Raw genomic sequence first — 18,984 nt, forward strand, 5'->3', positions numbered from 1 at the left:
GGGAGTGAGCAGAGGCGCTGACGTCGCGCGGGAGGCGGGGGCGACGGCGACCTCGGTGGCGGCGGTGGCTACGACGAAGACGGTTGCGCTCCCTCGCTCTCTCGGCGTCATGGCGGCTGCCGGGGGCCGATAAGCGGCGGGAGCGGGAGCGCGCGCGCGACGGCGGCTGAGACGACGACTCGTTACTTCTCGCTCTTGCTGCCCTCGCCTTTGGTGCTTCAATAATGAATTGATTGTTGGATCCACTCGGCAGGGAATCGCGCGTTGGTGCCGCGGGCCGGGGTTTCCCCTTCCCCTCCGCGTCTTTCCCCTTCCCCCATCCCTCCCGGACTCTTGCTTACCCCGAGACGCCCGGAGCCCGAGGACTCGGCGGCAAGATCGCGGGCCCGGGCGCGGGGGAGGCCGCCGATCGGAGCCGGCTGCCTGCGAGCCGGCTTCCTCCGCCCCGCCAAGCCCGCACGTCCGCCGGTAAGAAAGGGGGTGGCGGGTGGGTCAGGATGTGGCTGGGAGGACTAGAGCCCGCTGGGCGGAGGGCGGCGACGGCGCGGTGCCCAGGCGTCGGCCCGGTGGCCCGGAGAAGGCCAGGGCGGCTGTGCGAGGGCCGGTGGCGGCGTTGGCGGGCGGGCCAGGCGCGCAGGGGGCGTGTGAGCGGCGAGTGCAGGCCGGCCACCGCAGAGCGCATCCTTGCGCCGGCCAGCCCGGCCCGGGTTTCTTGGGCAGGGGGCCGGTTGGGTCGTAAAGGGAGATCCGCGAGTGGCGAGCGCTTGGCGGTGCGTCTCTCCTGCTGCAACCCCGGCACCCAGCACGTGGGGATCCGCGGGGAGGGGGAGGGGGCGGCGGCTCGGGCGAGCCTGGGAGGGCGCGGGGCGGTTCTGCGGGAAGTTTGAGGCGGGAAGAGACTCCCGGACCGGGATGGAGGCCCGGGAGAAAGGGGAGACGTCCGGAAGGGAGGCTGATGGGGAGCCAGACTGAGTTGGACGGGCAAGGAGGATGGTTTCCCAATCTCTTGGAGTCCTGCTTCAGAAACTTAGTAGGAGTAAAACAACTGTTAAAACACAGAGGATAGAAGTAGAGGATTGTAGAGGTTTAACGACTTAGAGAAGAGTCATTGTTGAGACGCACGAGAGACAGCGGAGAGCTGCGTGCGCTTTAAGCTTTAAACTTACGGTTCTGAAAAGGGTTTCGGAAAGACGACTTACTCGGAGAAGGGAGTGAGAGGGGAAAGGAAGTTACAGTGCACAGAGAAAGCCATTTTGAGGGACGAAAGGAAGGTGAAAGGGAAAGAACGAAAAGGAGAGAACTTTCTTAACGAAGACTTTAAGGAAAGAGGCAGAGTACTTAGATTTTTAAGACTTGTTATAATAGTAAAGCTTTTTGACTAAAGTTGGAATTTATATTTAACTTGAGGAATAAATGTTGAGTGGAACAGTTACTTTTTAGATAACCTGCTCTTGCAGAAGAGGGTAGACTACCCTGAAGTCTGGAGAATTAAGATCCCAATCCACATGCAGAATCTTCTATGATTGAGCTGGCAACAGCCTGTTTCCTCACCTCTTTGTGTTTGTGTGTAATGCAGATAATCATAGGAGAAAATTTTCACTGCTGAGGTCTGGGGACAGCTCTGCTTCTGTAGGCTGTCTCAGTACTTTCTGACTGGGGAAGGATCTGACGTCTCCTTCCCCCGCTTCTTCCTCTCCCTCCCCTGCCAGAGATCTCCTTTGTTTATTCGTGGATGGCTTGTAGGTGACTCTACTGTTGTGCTGAAATCTTGAGAGTGCAAATACTGTGTCTTGGTATTTTATTATGTTGCACCAAATTTTACTTTAAAAAAAGCACATAGAGTGTATATTCTATTACTTTTTTATTTTTTTCATGGAATCTCTGCGAGTCCAAACTAGTAAATATTTTTTTTCACTCCACTATCAGTTTACCTGAAAAAGAGCATGTTTATTTTGTCCTGTGCATTTTTGCTAAAATTATGTAACTTTTTATTATTTTCTCATGTGAACATTTCCAAAACTTTCCTTCACAGGAGTATATGAAGTTCTTGGAGATAGAAATTAGGCCTTCATTAAGAGTAACCCTTTTCCCCCTTCACTTATTTAATCAAATTATCAAATAAGACTCCATTTTCTAGGGATGTAGTTATATGTTGCATGGTACCACTTTGCTTTAGTAAATTATATAAATATTGATACACAGTGGCAGTCTCTAAAAGTTTTATCACTCCACAAATGTTTTGATTTCTTCTGTGGAAAACATTTTAGCAATATAGCCTGCTAAATTCTAGTAAGTTATAAGAAAGTACATAATAGAAGCTGAGATATGTTAAGTAAAAGACCTCCACCCCTTCCTTACCATCTTTAGTCTAATTGACCTAGGTAGATTTCTACAAGTTCTAAGCAGGGCTTATTTATCTTTTTCTACAGAAAGTGTTCTTATTTTTTCATGTTTTCCTTAGGTGAATCAAAGAGGGTCCCAGGAAATTGTGAATGTTCAAGAAAATTCATCTGAATTTTTGATATTCAAAGAGGAGTCAGTATTTATATTCATCTTTTAAACTGGGAAGATTTATATTTTATTTTAAAACTCCTTGATATTTACAATGAATGGACATAGTGATGAAGAAAGTGTTAGAAACAGCAGTGGAGAATCAAGGTAAGCAACAACTTTATCAACTGTTTACTGTGAGGAGAACTGAATATCCATTTGCTGTTTTTTATAAATTTGTAGTCTTAGCCATCCAAATATTGAAAAGGGTTCTAGTATTTGAAGCTTTGTTGACATTACCTATTCTAAATATTTTTTAAAATATTTAAGTTCTTTGGAACTTTTGAATTTTGAAGTACTTAAATCTATATTAGGTTTATGCTTGAGGTAATAATGGAAGCTGGAACATACAAAAAAAAGTATTCAAATTGATTTGACTGTTGGTAAAAATCTTAAATATAGTAAGAATTGGTGCACTCATTTTGCCTGGCATTTGGCTTTTTGCACCTTTGCTGTCCAGTGCTGTAGCCACTAGCCACATGTAGCTGTTTAAATTTAAATCATAGAATATTCAAAATTTTATTATTTAGACAAACCAGACACATTTAAGTGCTTAATATCACATGAGTAGTGTCTACTATCTTGGACAGCACAGATAGAAAACATTTTTACCACTGAAGAAAGCTTTATAGATAACATTGATCTGGACATTTGTTTTACTGTATTTCCCCCCCCCCCCCCTTTTTTTAAATTTTCATGGTGAACTTTTAATTATCTGTGAATGAGTTAAGAGTTTTTACTTGTGCCGTATCTTTTTAAATTAGATTTGTCTAATTTATGTGTTTTTAAAAAAACAACTCTTCACATCGGAATACTCTTTTTAAATTCTTTTTTAGCACCCCCAATTTTGAGTTACTTGCACATTGAAATAAAATTCACATAGTTATGTGCACTTATCATAGGTGAAAATCAGCAAAATGAATTTTGAAGTCATATTGGTTACTTATAACAGTTCTACCACTTATTAACTATGTGAACTAGTGTAAATTAATTTCTGATGCTCTGATTTTTGCTCTTTTAATAAAATGGGGACCTGGGCATGACGGCACATGCCTGTAATGCCAGCAACTCAGGAGGGTGAGACAGGATCACAAGTTTGAGGCCAGCTACATCAACTTAGTGGGCACCTTGTCTCAAAATAAATAAGGGATACAGATGTGGCTCAGTGGTTAAGTGCCACTAGGTTCAATCCTCAGTACCAAAAACAAGTAAGTAAATAAATAAATACAATGAAGTGTAAACCATTTATCTTTAAATTGAGAATTGAGATGCTTCTATAGGTAAAGGACTTAAAATGGTTTCTAATAAAATGTGTAGATTTGTAACATTTGCTTATTATAATTAATATGTTTTATGTAACAGTGCTACATAACTGAGACGTTAATTATAGTGATGGAGAAATGAGGTGGATAACAACAGACAAGTTGGTAGGGTTTAAGAAAAAAAGTTGGATAGAAAATTATGTTGTGCTTATGTATTTGATCTGAAACTTGAAATTCTTTGGCCGTGCTTAGTGTATTTTATCACCTTTCCCTGATAGAATGTTTGGATAGCAAGAATATTGTAGAGAGTAGAGTAAGAAATAGGTTATGGAAAACATCATTTAGTTGAGCAAGTATTAGTCTAGGAGTTAAAAACTTGAGCTGACACCATCTTTGCACTAGTAAGTTCTCATGATTTTCCCAGTTATAAAATGAGAAGTTGAACTGATTTCAAAGTTTTATCCTACAATTTAATTACAAAGTATGGTGAAGTTGCAGACAACAGAGTTTGACTGCAATCACCAGAGGCAAAGTTAAAAGTCTTTTGAATCTCAGCTTTGATTCAGATCTCTGTAGCTATATTGATTGCTGTACAAGAATAGAAAAGAGTCATGTTATATACATTCTCTTACTCATTAGTGAATAATGAATTGGCCAATAGGTAGAAATATACAGAGGAAACCCAGGAGTCAAACTCCATACAAAATAGGAAAATATTCTACTTGGATATGCAGGGAGATTACCTGCTGGTATATTTTGACCATTTATCTATTCCAGTAATGTTTTATATATTTTCTATATTTTGCTGCCATACCTAAAGCAAAAAGGAATTTTAAAGCTAATTTAATTGTACAGGTGAAAATAAAAAAAAGTCCTGTGAAATCATATTTACTTAAAGGATTCTTTCACAGTGCATACTTACTTTAAATGAATGCAAAACATTTCTCTAATTGTTCTGAGTCACTAATTCTACTGTACAGGTTTTGTGTGCTTCTGAGAAGTGTGGTTATCAAGTTATCTAGTTTTTGCAACTGCTTTGGCATTTATCAGAAAGAGAGAGACTTGGTTCTGTTTTGCCTTCATTTCTTTCTTATAGATGTTTTGCTCTTTCCTTGCTCAGCTGTCATTGTTATAACAGTCCCTTCTCACTTTTTCCCTTCAATGCTTTACTCATTAGACATTGTAAAGAAAAGAGCTCCTGCGTAGTTAAAAGACTGAGAGGTAAACTTAGTTACAGGAATTTTCTTGGAAAAATCAAAAGTTGTAACTACATGGCAGGTTGTTTAAGAAGAATTTGATTTTTATTGGCCAGAATTTTAAAATGTGTTTTTACTGCAGAATTTTCCTTTGTGAAAGTTTCTGAAGTGAAATATAGAATTAAAAGATGTTATTGGGCATTTTGGTTGTTATAATTAACTTCCTACCAAAAAGGAAAAAAAGAGGGTTTTCCTTCTATACGGAGAACTTTCTGTAACTGTTGACCAAAAAGAAAAAAAAAATGCTCAGGGAAATAGGTCATTTTGGCTATATTATAACTGTTTTGAAACTTACTTATTATGAAATGTGGGCCAGGATGCACCTGTACAACAGTTTCTGCTCGACACCATTTTTTTTTTTATAACTGAAGTTAAACTTTCTAAAGATAATGTTGGAAGATTTCAAAGCAGGTTTCCAGCTGTGTTGAACTTTTGTTGTCATTTGTAACAAAGTTTCTCAAATCCCGGTTAGACTTATTTTTTTTTTTTAATTGTAAAGTTATCTTGAATGATTTACCCTATTAATAGATTCCTGGGTAAATACCTGAAATATAGGATTATAATTTGCTTGGATTGATTAATAGGTACTTGCATGTAGATTAAATTTTCAACAAAATTTCCAGGTACATTTAAGAATTTATTTGAATCACTTTAATCCCTAAATATAAATGTAATATTTCTGAATAATTCTTATGGAGTGGGGGGAAATGTTGATGTGCCTTAATAGTCATAGTCATTTAGAATTCATGTGTAGGTGGCAATGGAATTTTATTGACCTTTATTTCACTATGTCTTTTTACAGTGTTAACAATGTTAACAGTTAACAATATTAATTAACAATATTGTTAACAATTAACAACATTAATACATTAAAATATTTTTTAATAATAATAAATATAAATGTATAGATTTTACATTTATGTAGGGGAACCGTATGTTACACTGGCATAGGAAATATGTGACAGTAGAGTGTATTTTGACATTATACATACATAGGATATAACTTATTCTACTTAGGATTCTACTTAGTATACTTGGCGGTTGTTCATGATGTGGAGTTTCATTGATTGTGTATTCATATATTAACATAGGAAAGTTATGTCCTTTTCATTCTATTATGCAATAGAAGTGAAATACTTTAATTATTGTTTCATGCTTCAGTTATCCTCTTTGGATCTCAACTTCTAAAATGTTTTGGTGAGGCAGTGGTGGTAGGTAGTGAGTAGGAAATATGATTAATGGAAATGTCCTGAATAAAAATACTTTTCATGCTAAATATCCTGATCTGATCATTATACATTGTATACATTTATTGAGTTATGACATAGTACCCTGTAAATGTTATTTTGTTACACAGAAATTATTATGTTAATTAAAAAGAAAAGAAAACCAAATCTCTTTTCTAAAATTCACAAAGCGAGGTTACCAAGTTAAATTTTTCTGTAGAAAAATTTTTATACTGTATTCCCTGGAAGCAAGTTACTGTGTCTAGCTCACTCTCAAGGGGTTGAGTGGTAATTAAACTCCATCTCCTGGTGGGAGTATATCTGCATATATTAAGTAGAATTTCTGTAAAGAATTCTTTTCTCCATTTTTTTTCTGTTTATATATATACAAAGATTTATGTATATATATTTTATACTTTTTGTTATTAGTGAGTTATTTATTTTGCTGTGAAATTAAACTTTGGTTATGCAAGCCTTTTCAGGTCATCTTATTTTTTTTTTTAACACAAAGCCATCCTTTTGACATATAATTGGCCATTCTTGAAGGACTTCACTGGTTTGTTATTTATTCTAGGATGGTTTTAGAAATGAAGAGTTGTGTGTCAGCTGTGCTTGTTGCTACTCAAATGTCACTCTTCTAGGCCTCTTAGACAAAATGAACAGAGATAGGTGACACATGTTTACATACTGAATCAAGTTATTTCTGTGTCTATCTATATACATATTAAAATAAGGATATATCGTTTCTTTTTTTTTTAAAGAGAGAAGAGAGAGAATTTTTTAATATTTATTTTTCAGTTTTCAGTGGACACAACATCTTTATGTTTTATTTTATGTGGTGCTGAGGATCGAACCCAGCACCCTGCGCATGCTAGGCGAGCATGTTTGAGCCACATCCCCAGCCCACATATATCGTTTCTTACAAGGTCATTTCAACTTCCCTTATAACTTTGTAAGTCTAACATGAGAAATGTGAAACCTACCATCCAACCTCTGTGTATTCATATATTCAACATAGCATGTATGTAAAGCAGTTTCAGAATTTATAGACTATATTCCAAGGAGAAACAAATTTATTAACTGGTATACAGTGTTTATGTACAGTGTAACTTAATATTTAGCCTTACAGTTTGTAGTCAAACCACTGTTTTCCAAAGTTACTCAAGTTAGCTTATTTGCCCTCAACTTCATTAAGGTATTATGTCATAAATTTGTACTAAATTTAGATTCATTTGTTAGTCTCAATTCCACCCCAGGATTTCCAATATACTTGTTGACTTTTAAAATCTGCTTAATTATATTTATTCTGTGACATAATGTAAGTTCCATGGGTTTTGACACATGCATAAAATTATCCTACCTTGGTACTGTACTGAACAGTTCCTTCTCCCTAAAAAGTTCCCCTGTGCATCTCAGATTTACTGAATCATCATTTCCATTTTAAAAAGATTTCCAGAAGAATTGTATTCATAGCAAAATTCATATGCACATATCTGAAACTATTCACCTGGAGTTATTCAACATTTTTACCATGTTTTAAAGCTATAAATTAACTTCTAAAAAGATTATGATAATCTGGAAGCAATAGTGGAAGGAACAGTTTATATACACAAATCAATTAAGTGAGTATATTTAGATCATGGGGCCATATAGATGTGGATGTGAACTGAAAGGAAAATGGAATTTGGTAAATTACTGGATTTCTTTAACTTTTCTAATCTTAATAGAATTGGTAAAGTTTGGGGGAAAATGAAGAAATAATGGTGTATATTCATATGAGTGATGCAGATAGTTTTTTTGTTTGTTTGTTTGTTTTTGGTACTGGGGATTGAACTTGGGCACTAGACCACTGAGCCAGATCTCCAGCCCTATTTTATATTTTATTTAGAGACAGGTCTCACTGAGTTGCTTAATGCTTCAACATTGCTGAGGCTGACTTTTGAAGTTACGATTCTCCTGTCTCAGCCTCCTGAGCCACTGGGAGGATTACAGGTGTGCATCACTGCGCCCTGCTTGGAGATAGTTTTCATAGAAATCATGTTCCCTGATGAAGAAGTGCACATCCTTTATATTAGATGTTGGGTATCCTAGCTTTGTAATTCTATACCTGAAGGTAAAGGAAAGAGAAAAGAGGATGTATCGCAGAATTAAAAAAAAAGTGGGGGGTGGTGTGTGGATAGAAAGATACCTTTGGTAGTGTATTATTTATTTTCCATGTGAGTGAACTGGTCAGAACCACTAGTTTTAGGAAAAGACCCTAGGACTCTATTGTGCCAGAATCAACTTGTTATAAATGAGTAACTATGGGAATTGCAGTTTACAATTGGAAATATATTATTATCTGTTACTGTGATATGAGGTGAATGCTTAGTCAAAAGTCAACTTTAATTAAATGTTAAAACTATGCTCAAATATATCTTTATTGATGGATTAGGTCAGATCCAAGTTAAAACCACTGAGATTAAAAAGCAGAGGCAGCCATACATGGTGGCACACACCTGTAATCCCAGCAACTCGGGAGGCTAAGACCAGCCTCAACAATTTAGTGAGGCCCTAAGCAACTTACAAAGGGCCCATCTCAGAATTTTAAAAAAGAGCCAGTGACATGCTTTAGTGGTTAAATGCCCCTGGGTCCAATCCCCAGTACCAAAAAAGAAAAAGCAGTGGCAAAATTGTGTTCAAATATATTAACTTTGGGAATTCAGTGTCTGTGATAATCTCTCTCTCTCTCTCTCTCAGAATTGGGGCATAAGACATTATAGTGGGCACTCTCAATTACGCTTGTCAGCTTTACTGTGGTTGCTTTCAAAAATAAGATTATCTGTCTTTAGAAACTTAATTTGGATGGTTGAGAAGCTTACTGTGTGGTAGATACCATGAAACACTAAAATTTCTTCTTTGAAGCTTATGATCAAGAGAGATGCCTTCACAAATATGTAATGTCAGATGGATGTAGTAAATGTGGAGATATAACAAAATCCTGTGCTAGTTCAGATGTAGGAGAGAGAAATTTGATTACAAGGACAAATGGTTTAACTTTCAAATCAATACTATGAGTAAGGTGTTAGTGTAGTTTTTGTTTTTGCCTTTCTTTGATCATTTAAATCACTGATAATCTTCAAATTTCATGCACACTAGAAGTGCCGAGGTAATGTGGTTTTTATGATGGTGAAACATTTTGACTGGCTAGGTAAAAAGAAAGTTTATACTAAGGCAGATGATATTAGTAGAAGAGAGTGAATGCAGTGAAATGTACACACTTCATCTCATGGCAGTCTGGTGTGATCTCTAAGAGCTGTTGTCATCTCCAACTTGATTATTTTGAAAGTTAATTTCTACAGGTTATACTAATGGAGGAAAAACATCTGCTAGAAATTATTATAGCTTTAAATTATAGAATTAGTTATTTTTATTATGTCATTGATATTGTGATAAATTATAGGTATTTTATGTAGCTATTCTTCAGTGATTTTTAAATGTATTTATATATAGCCCTATTTCTCATCTGATCATTCCTTAAATGCTTACTAGAGAATATTTAAGGAAATATTTTTAGTTTGCCTCAGATTCAACACAGCTAACTCAAACAGTTACCTTTGAAATTAGTAATGCTAAAAGTTATCCTTCCTAGTACCCCTCTCTAGCAGTTCTAGCAATCATATCTACTTTTTTAAAATTTCATTTTATAAGATAATTTTTTCTTGTATTTTGGTAGTTGAATGCATAAATGAACTATTGTTTTTGGTGGCAAGTGCCTAGCACATCAATGGCATTTACCTGAGTTTTAGAGGCATACAGGTGAAAAGATAGTCTGAATTTTCTAAAGCGTTTGGTGGTAGTTTTTGTGTTATTGGATAAAACTTTGTGTGCTTGCATGTGTTTACCACACTATTATGTAAAATATATTTTAGGTTGTGGTCCAAAAGTTTGAAAGTAATTATTCACCTTTTGCCACAAACATGTTCTTTTGTTAATATTTAGTGTTTACTTATTGCCTACTACTTTCCATATTGTTTTTCTAGTTATGCTGAAGCAGATAATGGTCTATTAAAACAATTAAAATAAAGGTTCCAATTTAATGAATTCAAGGTATAGTTAGAAGAGAAGTATATGTATAAACATAATTGTGATATTGTGAAGGAATTATAAGTAGTATGAACAAAATATTGTAGGAATATGAGCTGAAACAGTTGACCTGTGCCTGAGGAAAGTAGGGATAGATACATAAAGGGCATGATATTTTTTTGAGTAGTCCTAAAGAATGGAAAATTGTATTATTTATTTCTGAGAAGAGACATTTTCCAGATGGGGAAAAGTACGGGGATGGATACTTCTGCTGAGTTATTGTCTGTAAGTTTTGCTCCAGTTTCCTTTCTGCCACCTCTAGTTACTTTCAGAAATTAATCCATCTTTTATATTTTTCTTTTTTCCACAGCTTTTTGCCCCCAGTAAAAACCCTTACATAATAGTTAGTTGATGAGCAAATAAGTCAAATCATGTATGTGTAAAAAGTGTTCTTCCAAAAATACTTATTGCACAAACAATACAGTGTATTAATTATTGAATGATTTAATATGTTCTGCTAGAGACCCTAAAACACAGGGGCTCAGATGCTATTGTTTTTCACTGTCAGGTAAGTGAACTCTACCTTTTCTGGTTATGTAGGTACCCAGGGTTCGTGGGACAGATTTGTTGTTCTTAACATATGATTTCTGATTATTCAATGGTTATTTTCAACAAGCACGAAGGAGCTGGGAGTAGGAAAGAGGATATAAGGCAAGCCATTTTATATTTAAGGATATGATGTAAATATCACACATTATTTCTGACCCTATCTCTATAGCCAAAACCAATTCATGAGGCCACAACTAGATGAAAGAAATACTGAGAAATCTTATCTTTAGCTGGATGGACTTATACCAGTCAAAACTGGAAGATTGAACAAGAATCTAATGTCTGATACATGGTACCAACTAGTAATCATCTTCCTTTTTATTATATAATTTGTTTTGAATATTTTAATATATTTATAGTTATTATTCATACACGTTTCCTATATTTGTTAATTATGACAGTCCAAAGGACACCTAAAACAAACTTTGAAATAATGATTCTGATCTTGAACTCAGGAAAAAGATCAATGGTTTTATCTATTATACTTATCAATATTGAAATCCTAAGTAGGGCAGTATGCTTTACTTCTCTTTTCATTTTCACAGTAATCTTAAAAGTATATTTATTATCGCTTCTCGGCCTTTTGGCTAAGATCAAGTGTAAAAGTATATTTATTTCCATGTAGCAGAAACCTCAGGCTCATCTAATGAGTGTACAGATATAAACAATTACAGTGACAAGAAAGGATTAGAAAGCATAATACACAGTTGAACTTCCAAACACCAGTAAATTAACCCTGAATTTTCCCTTTGGTGTGTGTAAAAAAAATTCTTTAAAAAATTCTCCCAAAGAAATGCTTTTGAATGGCATTGAAACTTAACTAAACAGTATTAGGATGCGAAGAGAATAAGACAAAATGAAAATTTAGTACAGTGTGCTTCTCTAATAAACACAGTTCTTTGTTTTGTCTATGTGTACAGCTCTGTTTTTCAGGCACACAGTCCTCTATTATAAACTTTTATGGACAATTAGATTACCTTCTATCAGTGTATCCATTAGTATATCACCCATTCAACCACGAGTCTAACTCATCTAAATACTACTTACAGTTTAAAACAATAAGACGAAAACGCAGGGAAATGGAAATATAATAAGGAAAAATTTTATGTGTTAGAGACAAGTAATCTTTAATAGAATTAAATTATTGATTTAAGGCTTTGTTACAATCTTTTTTTTTGAGAGAGCGATTTTTTAAGATTTATTTTTAGTTTTCTGTGGTCACAACATCTTTATTTTATTTTTATGTGGTGCTAAAGATGAACCCAGTGCCCCGCGCATGCCAGGCGAGAACGTTACCGCTTGAGCCACATCCCCAGCCCTACAATCTGTTTTACTTATTATGGTTAAATACACAAATGATCTCTTTTCCTTCTGTAGTATTACTGGTTTGAGGTGTTCTTTCATTCCCCCCTTATGACTTTCATACCCACACCAATATTACTTTCTTGACATTTTAAATCTTCATGGTTTATCAGTACTAGTTTCTTCTGTTTGTATAATGGTAAAGCAGCTGCCTGTTTGCTACTGTTTTTCTTAGAAAGTCGTCATTATTTTATTCCTAAACCCAGGATGAGTCTTAATGTTTTCATTAGGTCATAGGACTGATTTGAATGGAGAACAGGGAATAGAAAAAGGGAATTTTACCATTCTGTCATGCTGGCGTTCTCTGCTTTCCAGAGCAGTCCCTTCCCTCAAATATATGAAAATGCTAGGCAAAGTAGAGCAAAGGAAACCACTAAATTGTGTGACTGAACTTGAAAGAAGGCTTACTTACATGTACCAGAAACAAAAGGGATCCCAGAGCAGTAACTTTTGAACAAACATGGCAGCACAGGGGATATTTGAAGGGTCACATCGGGAACTTTGGCCAACAGGCCAGGATTGGTATTGGAACTAAGAGTTTGGCTGCAGCTGAAATGAAGAATATTATTAACCCTGAAGTTTTGCCTCCTATGTAAGGGTCTAGGAAAACTCCTTACATAGGCTTTCAAAGACATACATTTATCTATTTATTGATTTATTTGTTTATTTATTTTTATATGTGACAGCGGAATGCATTACAATTCTTATTACACATGTAGAGCATAATTTTTCATATCATAGATGAACTCTAGATAGGGCAGAGGGGTTTGAGGGGGGAAGGGAAGGGCATGGGATTATTAATGATGGTGGAATGTGATGATCATTATTATTCAAGGACATTTTTTATTGTAAGCATAAAATGGAAACACAGTATGAAAATATCTTATAAATTAGAATTATATGATATAAAGTATTATCTTTACAGGAAAATAAATAAGAGAGGACCCTAAGGACCAACCAGATAACGTACGTGAGTGAAAATTTCCAAGTATTAGTCGTTTCTTCAGGAAAAAATAATTTATGAATTGAAGCATATATGCAGCATCCATAGGAACCAGTGTTTTTAGGTTTGCACAGTTGTGACTGTGGGAAGTGGACTCAGTGTTTGTAGATTTTCTGATTCTTCAGAAGTTATTTCTATATATTACATTTAAGTTAGATAAGTTAGATGAAGAACCAAAAGAAGAAATATAGAAGCAAAGAAACCTGGAAGAAAATGAGAATTTGTGTGGAAGATGGAGGCTTACAGTAGTTTCAATTAGAAAACAAAAGAGGAGATAGTATTAAGCATTTACTAATTCACAGATATCTTTTTAGAATCTGTCAGGTACGATACTAGAAAGTAGGTGTTCATATTACCATGTGTTAAGTGCCAGTTGCCTAAAGTTGTCTTGAGGAGGAAGTCTACAAAAAGCATGACTTCAGAAGTGAAGGATAAATAATAGAATAGTTACATTAGGGAAGAGGGTCAGGTGGTGATTAATAGGTAGGGATACCAACTTAAACCAAGGCTGGGAGGTGAGAAAGAGCATGACAAGAGGGCCAAAGGAACTCAGTGAGGCTGAAGTGCAAATAGAGAGAGAGAGTGGTTTTTGATAGTTGTAAAGGTAGAGATCAGATTTTAATAATTTTATCTCAAGAACCCCAAGGTAAGCCGTTAAAACCTCAAAATCAGTTGTAGTGCTGGCTTTGTCACAGGGTTTAGTAAGTATGGAATGGAACCCATGCATACACATTTAAAAATTGGGGTGGTGGGCTGGGGATGTGTGGCTCAAGCCGTAGCGCGCTTGCCTGGCATGCGCGGGGCACTGGGTTCGATCCTCAGCACCACATAAAAAATAAATAAAGATGTTGTGTCCACCGAAAACTAAAAAAAAATAAATATTAAAAAATTCTCTCTCTTTTTCTCTCTCTCTCTTTAAAAAAAAAATTGGGGTGGTGATTTTGTTGCAGGTTAGAGTTTGAAGAGGATGTTAATTTTTTTAACTCATTCAAGTTATTAAGAACATAGACTATAATACAATAACCTTGGTAATGTAGGGATAGAATATTAGCCTTTATGCTAAAAGAAACTGCAGAGATATACATTTTGAGCACTTTATCTTATCTCTTCCTGCTGTTGTCTACAAACTTTCAAGGAAAATCGGAAGGGCCAATAAAGGGAGCATGTCTAGTTGAGCCAGCTTCTATTGAACAGCTTTTTGGGCAGTACAACCCAAAACTTGTGTTTATGTCTCATTTGTCAGATATTGGCCATACTGATTGATCTTAACATTGGAATTTCTGTTATTAAGGAAAAGAAGACATGGTGAGTTAATAGCAGTGTCTGAGGCAGGTATTGAATACAATTTTTATTTAAATTCCTTTAGCATTTATTTTTATCATTTCAGGTTTTTTTTTAAACTATGTGCATTTCTAGGGATTGGGGATGTAGCTCAGTTGGTAGAGTGATTGCCTCATATGCAAAAGGCCCTGGGTTCAATTCCCAGCACCAAAAAAAAAAAAAAAAAAAAAAAAAGAAAGAAGGGAAAAATAACATGTATTTCTACCTTCCTAGTTTGGCCAATTTGTTGATTCATTATGTATTAGATATTTTTATTTTTTTATGCCAGTGAATGTTTACTTAACTTCCATATTCATTGACTTCTGTGGCTTTTAAATCTTCCATCTTTGTGCCCTTTACTATCTGCAAACACAATTGTACAATATTGAAGGTTAATGGAGGAAGAAGCTTGTGATATTAAAAAAAAATTGTTAGTTTTTAAAATTTTGAGTTATTTCAAATTTCACAAAGCTTACCAGAATAGTATCATCAACTTTATATGCCCTTTCCCAGATTCGCTAATGTCTTAACTTTTTGCCACATTTTCTGTTATTCTATCTTTAAAATCACATATTATTTGCATCCATGTTAATGTGTATTTAATTTTTTGAACCATTTGATACATTGCAAAAGTCATGCCTCTTACATGTTAACACTTCAGTATATATTTTCTAAGAATAAAGGTAAATTTTTCCATATGCCCTCTATAGTTAGTAAAATCTGGAAAATTTACATTGATACAGTACTGTAATATTTCGGTTTGGTCAATCCTAATCTTTTAGTTCCATGTTCAGTATAAGATCCTATACTGTATTTAACTTTCATGTCCTTAATTGCCTTTAATCTGAAGTATTCTTCTTTGTCTTTCATGAGATGAACATTTTGAAAAGTACAGGCTAGTTATTTTACAGAATATATTTCTCAATTTGGGTTTGTCTTGTGCACTTACGGTTAGATCCAGGTTATACATCCCTTATTCTGTGCAAGTAATGGTTTCTTTCTGAAGGATATCACATCTGAAGCTCATATAGCCTGTCTGCCCTCGTTGGCATTGCCATAGGAAAAGATATTGCCTGGTTTCTTCACTGTGATTTTAAACTTATTCAACATAGTTAATAAGTTATTTGTTAAAAGACACTTTGCAGCTATATAAATATCTTACTCATCAAATTCTACCCCTAATTGTAGCCTCCAATAATGATTATTGCTTGAACCAGTATTTTCTATGGTTATTCAAATGATTGTTTTTCTGGCACAACCACCTTGTTCACAGTTACCAGTTGACATTTAGAGCTGTCAGAACCCTCCCCGCTGACTGTGTCTTAGCATGGACTCAATGATTCCTGTTTTTATTCATGGGGTAATAATCCCTTACTGTCTTTATTTTGGTGCTCATATCAGATTTGTCCTATGAAAGCTTCTTCATATTGTCTTCTCACCCACCCCCCACTCCTGCCAATATCTAACATCCTCTCATTTTTTTTTTAAGTAATTTTTAACACAGCTTGGTTGTTTGGGCTCAATTATGTACCTTCCCTGTCATAACCTTAGGGTAGGCCATTTCTCAGAGGAGTTAAATAGTGTAGAGTAGTATTTAGGATTCAAGATCTGGGTGCTAGGGATTGTAAATTTAAAACTTAAAAGATGTTCACTTTGACTGAGAGTAACAAATTGAACACACTGACATAAATGCAAAAGGATATCTGCAAAGGGCTTTTTTTTTTTTTTTTTTTTTTTGGTACCACTATTTACAGTATCAAAGAATTGGAAGTGTGCCTTTTTTTAGTTGAGGGGTAACTTGAAACTCCGGAGTGTGTGCAAAGTGGTCTATATGCAGTTGCATAAAGGAATGGTAAGGGCTTGGGATGTGGTTCAGTGGAGGAGTAATGAAGATTTCTAGGATATAATTCTCCAGATTAAAGGCAATTAAAGACATGAAAGTCAAATACAGTATAGGATCTTACACTGAACATGGAACTGAAAGATTAGGAAGATTGACCAAACTGAAATATGATCTTCTTTAAGACTTTTAAATATGTTAATTATAAAAGAGGGAGCATAAATATTCATTTGCTTATATTATAAAAGGGAAGATAAAAATTTTAAAAGGGAGAGGATATAGTATAGAAGAAACAGGAATGGAAGTTAACTTCTCTGTAAGCTCTGAAGTTGGATCCAAGTAATAAAAAAGCAGTATTAAATCAAATGAATACAAGGCAGTCCTTAAAAATAAAAAAAGACAAATGACCCTAATTATACCAAATTGGTAGCTACACAGAAATAAATTATTTCATGGGGCTAGGGTTGAGGCTCAGTGGTAGAGTGCTCATCCAGTGCATGTGTGAGGCACTGGATTTGATCTTCAGCACCACAAAAAAAATAAATAAAAATAAATAAGATATAGTTATTGTGTCCACCCACAATTAAAAAAAATTTCAAAAAAATTATTTCACCTGATTTGAAAGCAGTAATTTGTGGGAGTGAGTATTCCTGAGAACAAAAGGAATTGCAAAGAAAATTTAACTTTCAGTAATCAGATTGTAATGATTGTTGATACTAATAATGGTATTATTTTGAAAATATTATATGTATTCTAAGATAAAGCAAGCAATTAGTTGGCCAAAGATATTTGAAACCAAGAAACACAATCCCAGTGATGATATAAATATGAAACCAAAGAAATTAGGTTAAAAAAAATCTGCAAATTTGAATTTCAGTTGGAAAAGTATAAATTAATGTATTTTCTCTAAAAATACACTTATCCTAGTCCATTCCATTAAAAGTAATCTTAAAAACAACAACCAGTCCAGGAGTAATAGATTTACCTAGTACTGAGGTTCCTATTATTTTCCCATTTAAACAGAAGGAGAGCTTTTTGATGAAATTTCTGAGTTACAGCCTGAGGCAAGAAATATGCAAGGTGAGCCTGGGACATCTTGTCATGCCAAAAAGCAAGTAAGCTATCAAAGATTACTGAAGTCTTGTCAAAAGGACTCTGGAGCTAATCAAGGATTTCCTATTGGCTAAAAGTGGGACAGTATGGAAATCAAGAAGGATGCTAAAGTGTATTAAAATTTATGAAATAAGTTCAAATCCATGAGGTTTTAATGAAACTTTAAAAATTATTGATGTGCTTTGAAGAATGCTAGTGGTTTGTATACTCTTTTGAAAATTGGTAAATAAGAAAAAGAAATGAAAATGCCTTTCATTTATGAACTGTGCCTCAAGGATAACTAATATGAAGAGAGAAAGTTTCTTTGTATTGCCCCTAAAGAAGAAATTATATTGGATAAATGAAGAATGATAAAATGCCACCATTTTGCTCCCTCTAATTAAATAATGGACAAAACCACACAATCACTAATGATTGCTAAACTTGTTAGGTATAAACTAATTGAAGAAATCTATAATGGAGAATTAGGCTAGGATGAAATCTTTCATGAAAGGCCTTATAGGTGTCTGACTTTTGTTATAGAAAGACTGGAGACTTAAAATTATGCTATGATTAGATTAAATTTGGAGCACTTGTAGTACTAGGCTGAAAGAGTTATTAGGGAAAGGCTATTCATATATTTTAACTTATACTTTTATGTCTGAATATAGAGATTTTTTTCCCATTTTCCGCTGCACACACACACATTTTTAATTTTTTGAATGTATAAACAAGGTATATAAAATTTGCACAATTTCAAAACTGAAGAATATTTGGCAATCCGTATTGCCTCTACTCTTTCAGCCATTTTTAAATTAGTTGCTGGTTTATGCTGCTATTCTTGCTTTTTTCAAAATAATAAGCAAGTGTATATAAATATTTCCATCTTTCTTGTATAGAGGAAGCATACCATATCGTTTTGTATCTTGCTTTTTTAAAAAATTATATTCTAGAAATCACTCTGTAGCAGTAAATAAGATATTCTACATTCTGCATATTCCTTTTTTAATTGACACATTAGATCTGTACATATTTATGAAGTACCATGTGATATGTGTGTGTGTGTGTATATATATGTGTGTGTGTGTGTGTGTGTGTATATATATATATATATATATATATATATATATATATATAAAATGTTCAAGTCAGGTTAAGCATGTTTATCTCATTTCTGTTTTGGGAAAACATTCCAAATATTTTCTTTTAGCTTGGATTTTTGAAATAAATGACATTGTCTTTGGGAAAACATTCCAAATCTTCTACCTTGGTTTTTTGAAATAAATGACATTGTCATCAACTGTAGTTTGTACTGTAGTTTATACCTGTGCAATAGAACACCAGAACTTATTTCTCTTAAGTATAATTTAGTACCCATTGGTATTCCTCCCACAGCATC

At 35.0% G+C, this 18,984-nt stretch overlaps 1 protein-coding gene and 1 non-coding gene across 6 annotated transcripts in view; both read left to right on the forward strand.

Moving 5' to 3' along the window:
- The first annotated feature begins 1 nt into the window (after position 1).
- Positions 2 to 18,984, forward strand: part of Chd1 (chromodomain helicase DNA binding protein 1) — a 91,798-nt gene continuing 72,815 nt past the window's right edge. Inside the window, exons 1-2 of one of the 5 annotated variants that reach the window (XM_071612382.1) lie at positions 2 to 468; positions 2,462 to 2,658. In XM_071612382.1, coding sequence (XP_071468483.1) covers positions 2,606 to 2,658 — 53 coding nt within the window. In that variant the 5' untranslated portion in view covers positions 2 to 468; positions 2,462 to 2,605. Of the gene's footprint in view, positions 469 to 948; positions 1,031 to 1,879; positions 1,898 to 2,461; positions 2,659 to 18,984 lie in introns of those variants that run through there. The other 4 variants (XM_027927623.2, XM_071612381.1, XM_071612379.1 and 1 more) reach the window with 4 other exon arrangements.
- On the forward strand, positions 14,753 to 14,827 carry Trnam-cau (transfer RNA methionine (anticodon CAU)). The gene has a single exon. It is a non-coding gene; the product is annotated as a tRNA-Met (tRNA).

The sequence above is a fragment of the Marmota flaviventris genome, chromosome 5, assembly GCF_047511675.1.
Source record: "Marmota flaviventris isolate mMarFla1 chromosome 5, mMarFla1.hap1, whole genome shotgun sequence".
NCBI classification, from domain to species: Eukaryota; Metazoa; Chordata; class Mammalia; order Rodentia; family Sciuridae; genus Marmota; species Marmota flaviventris.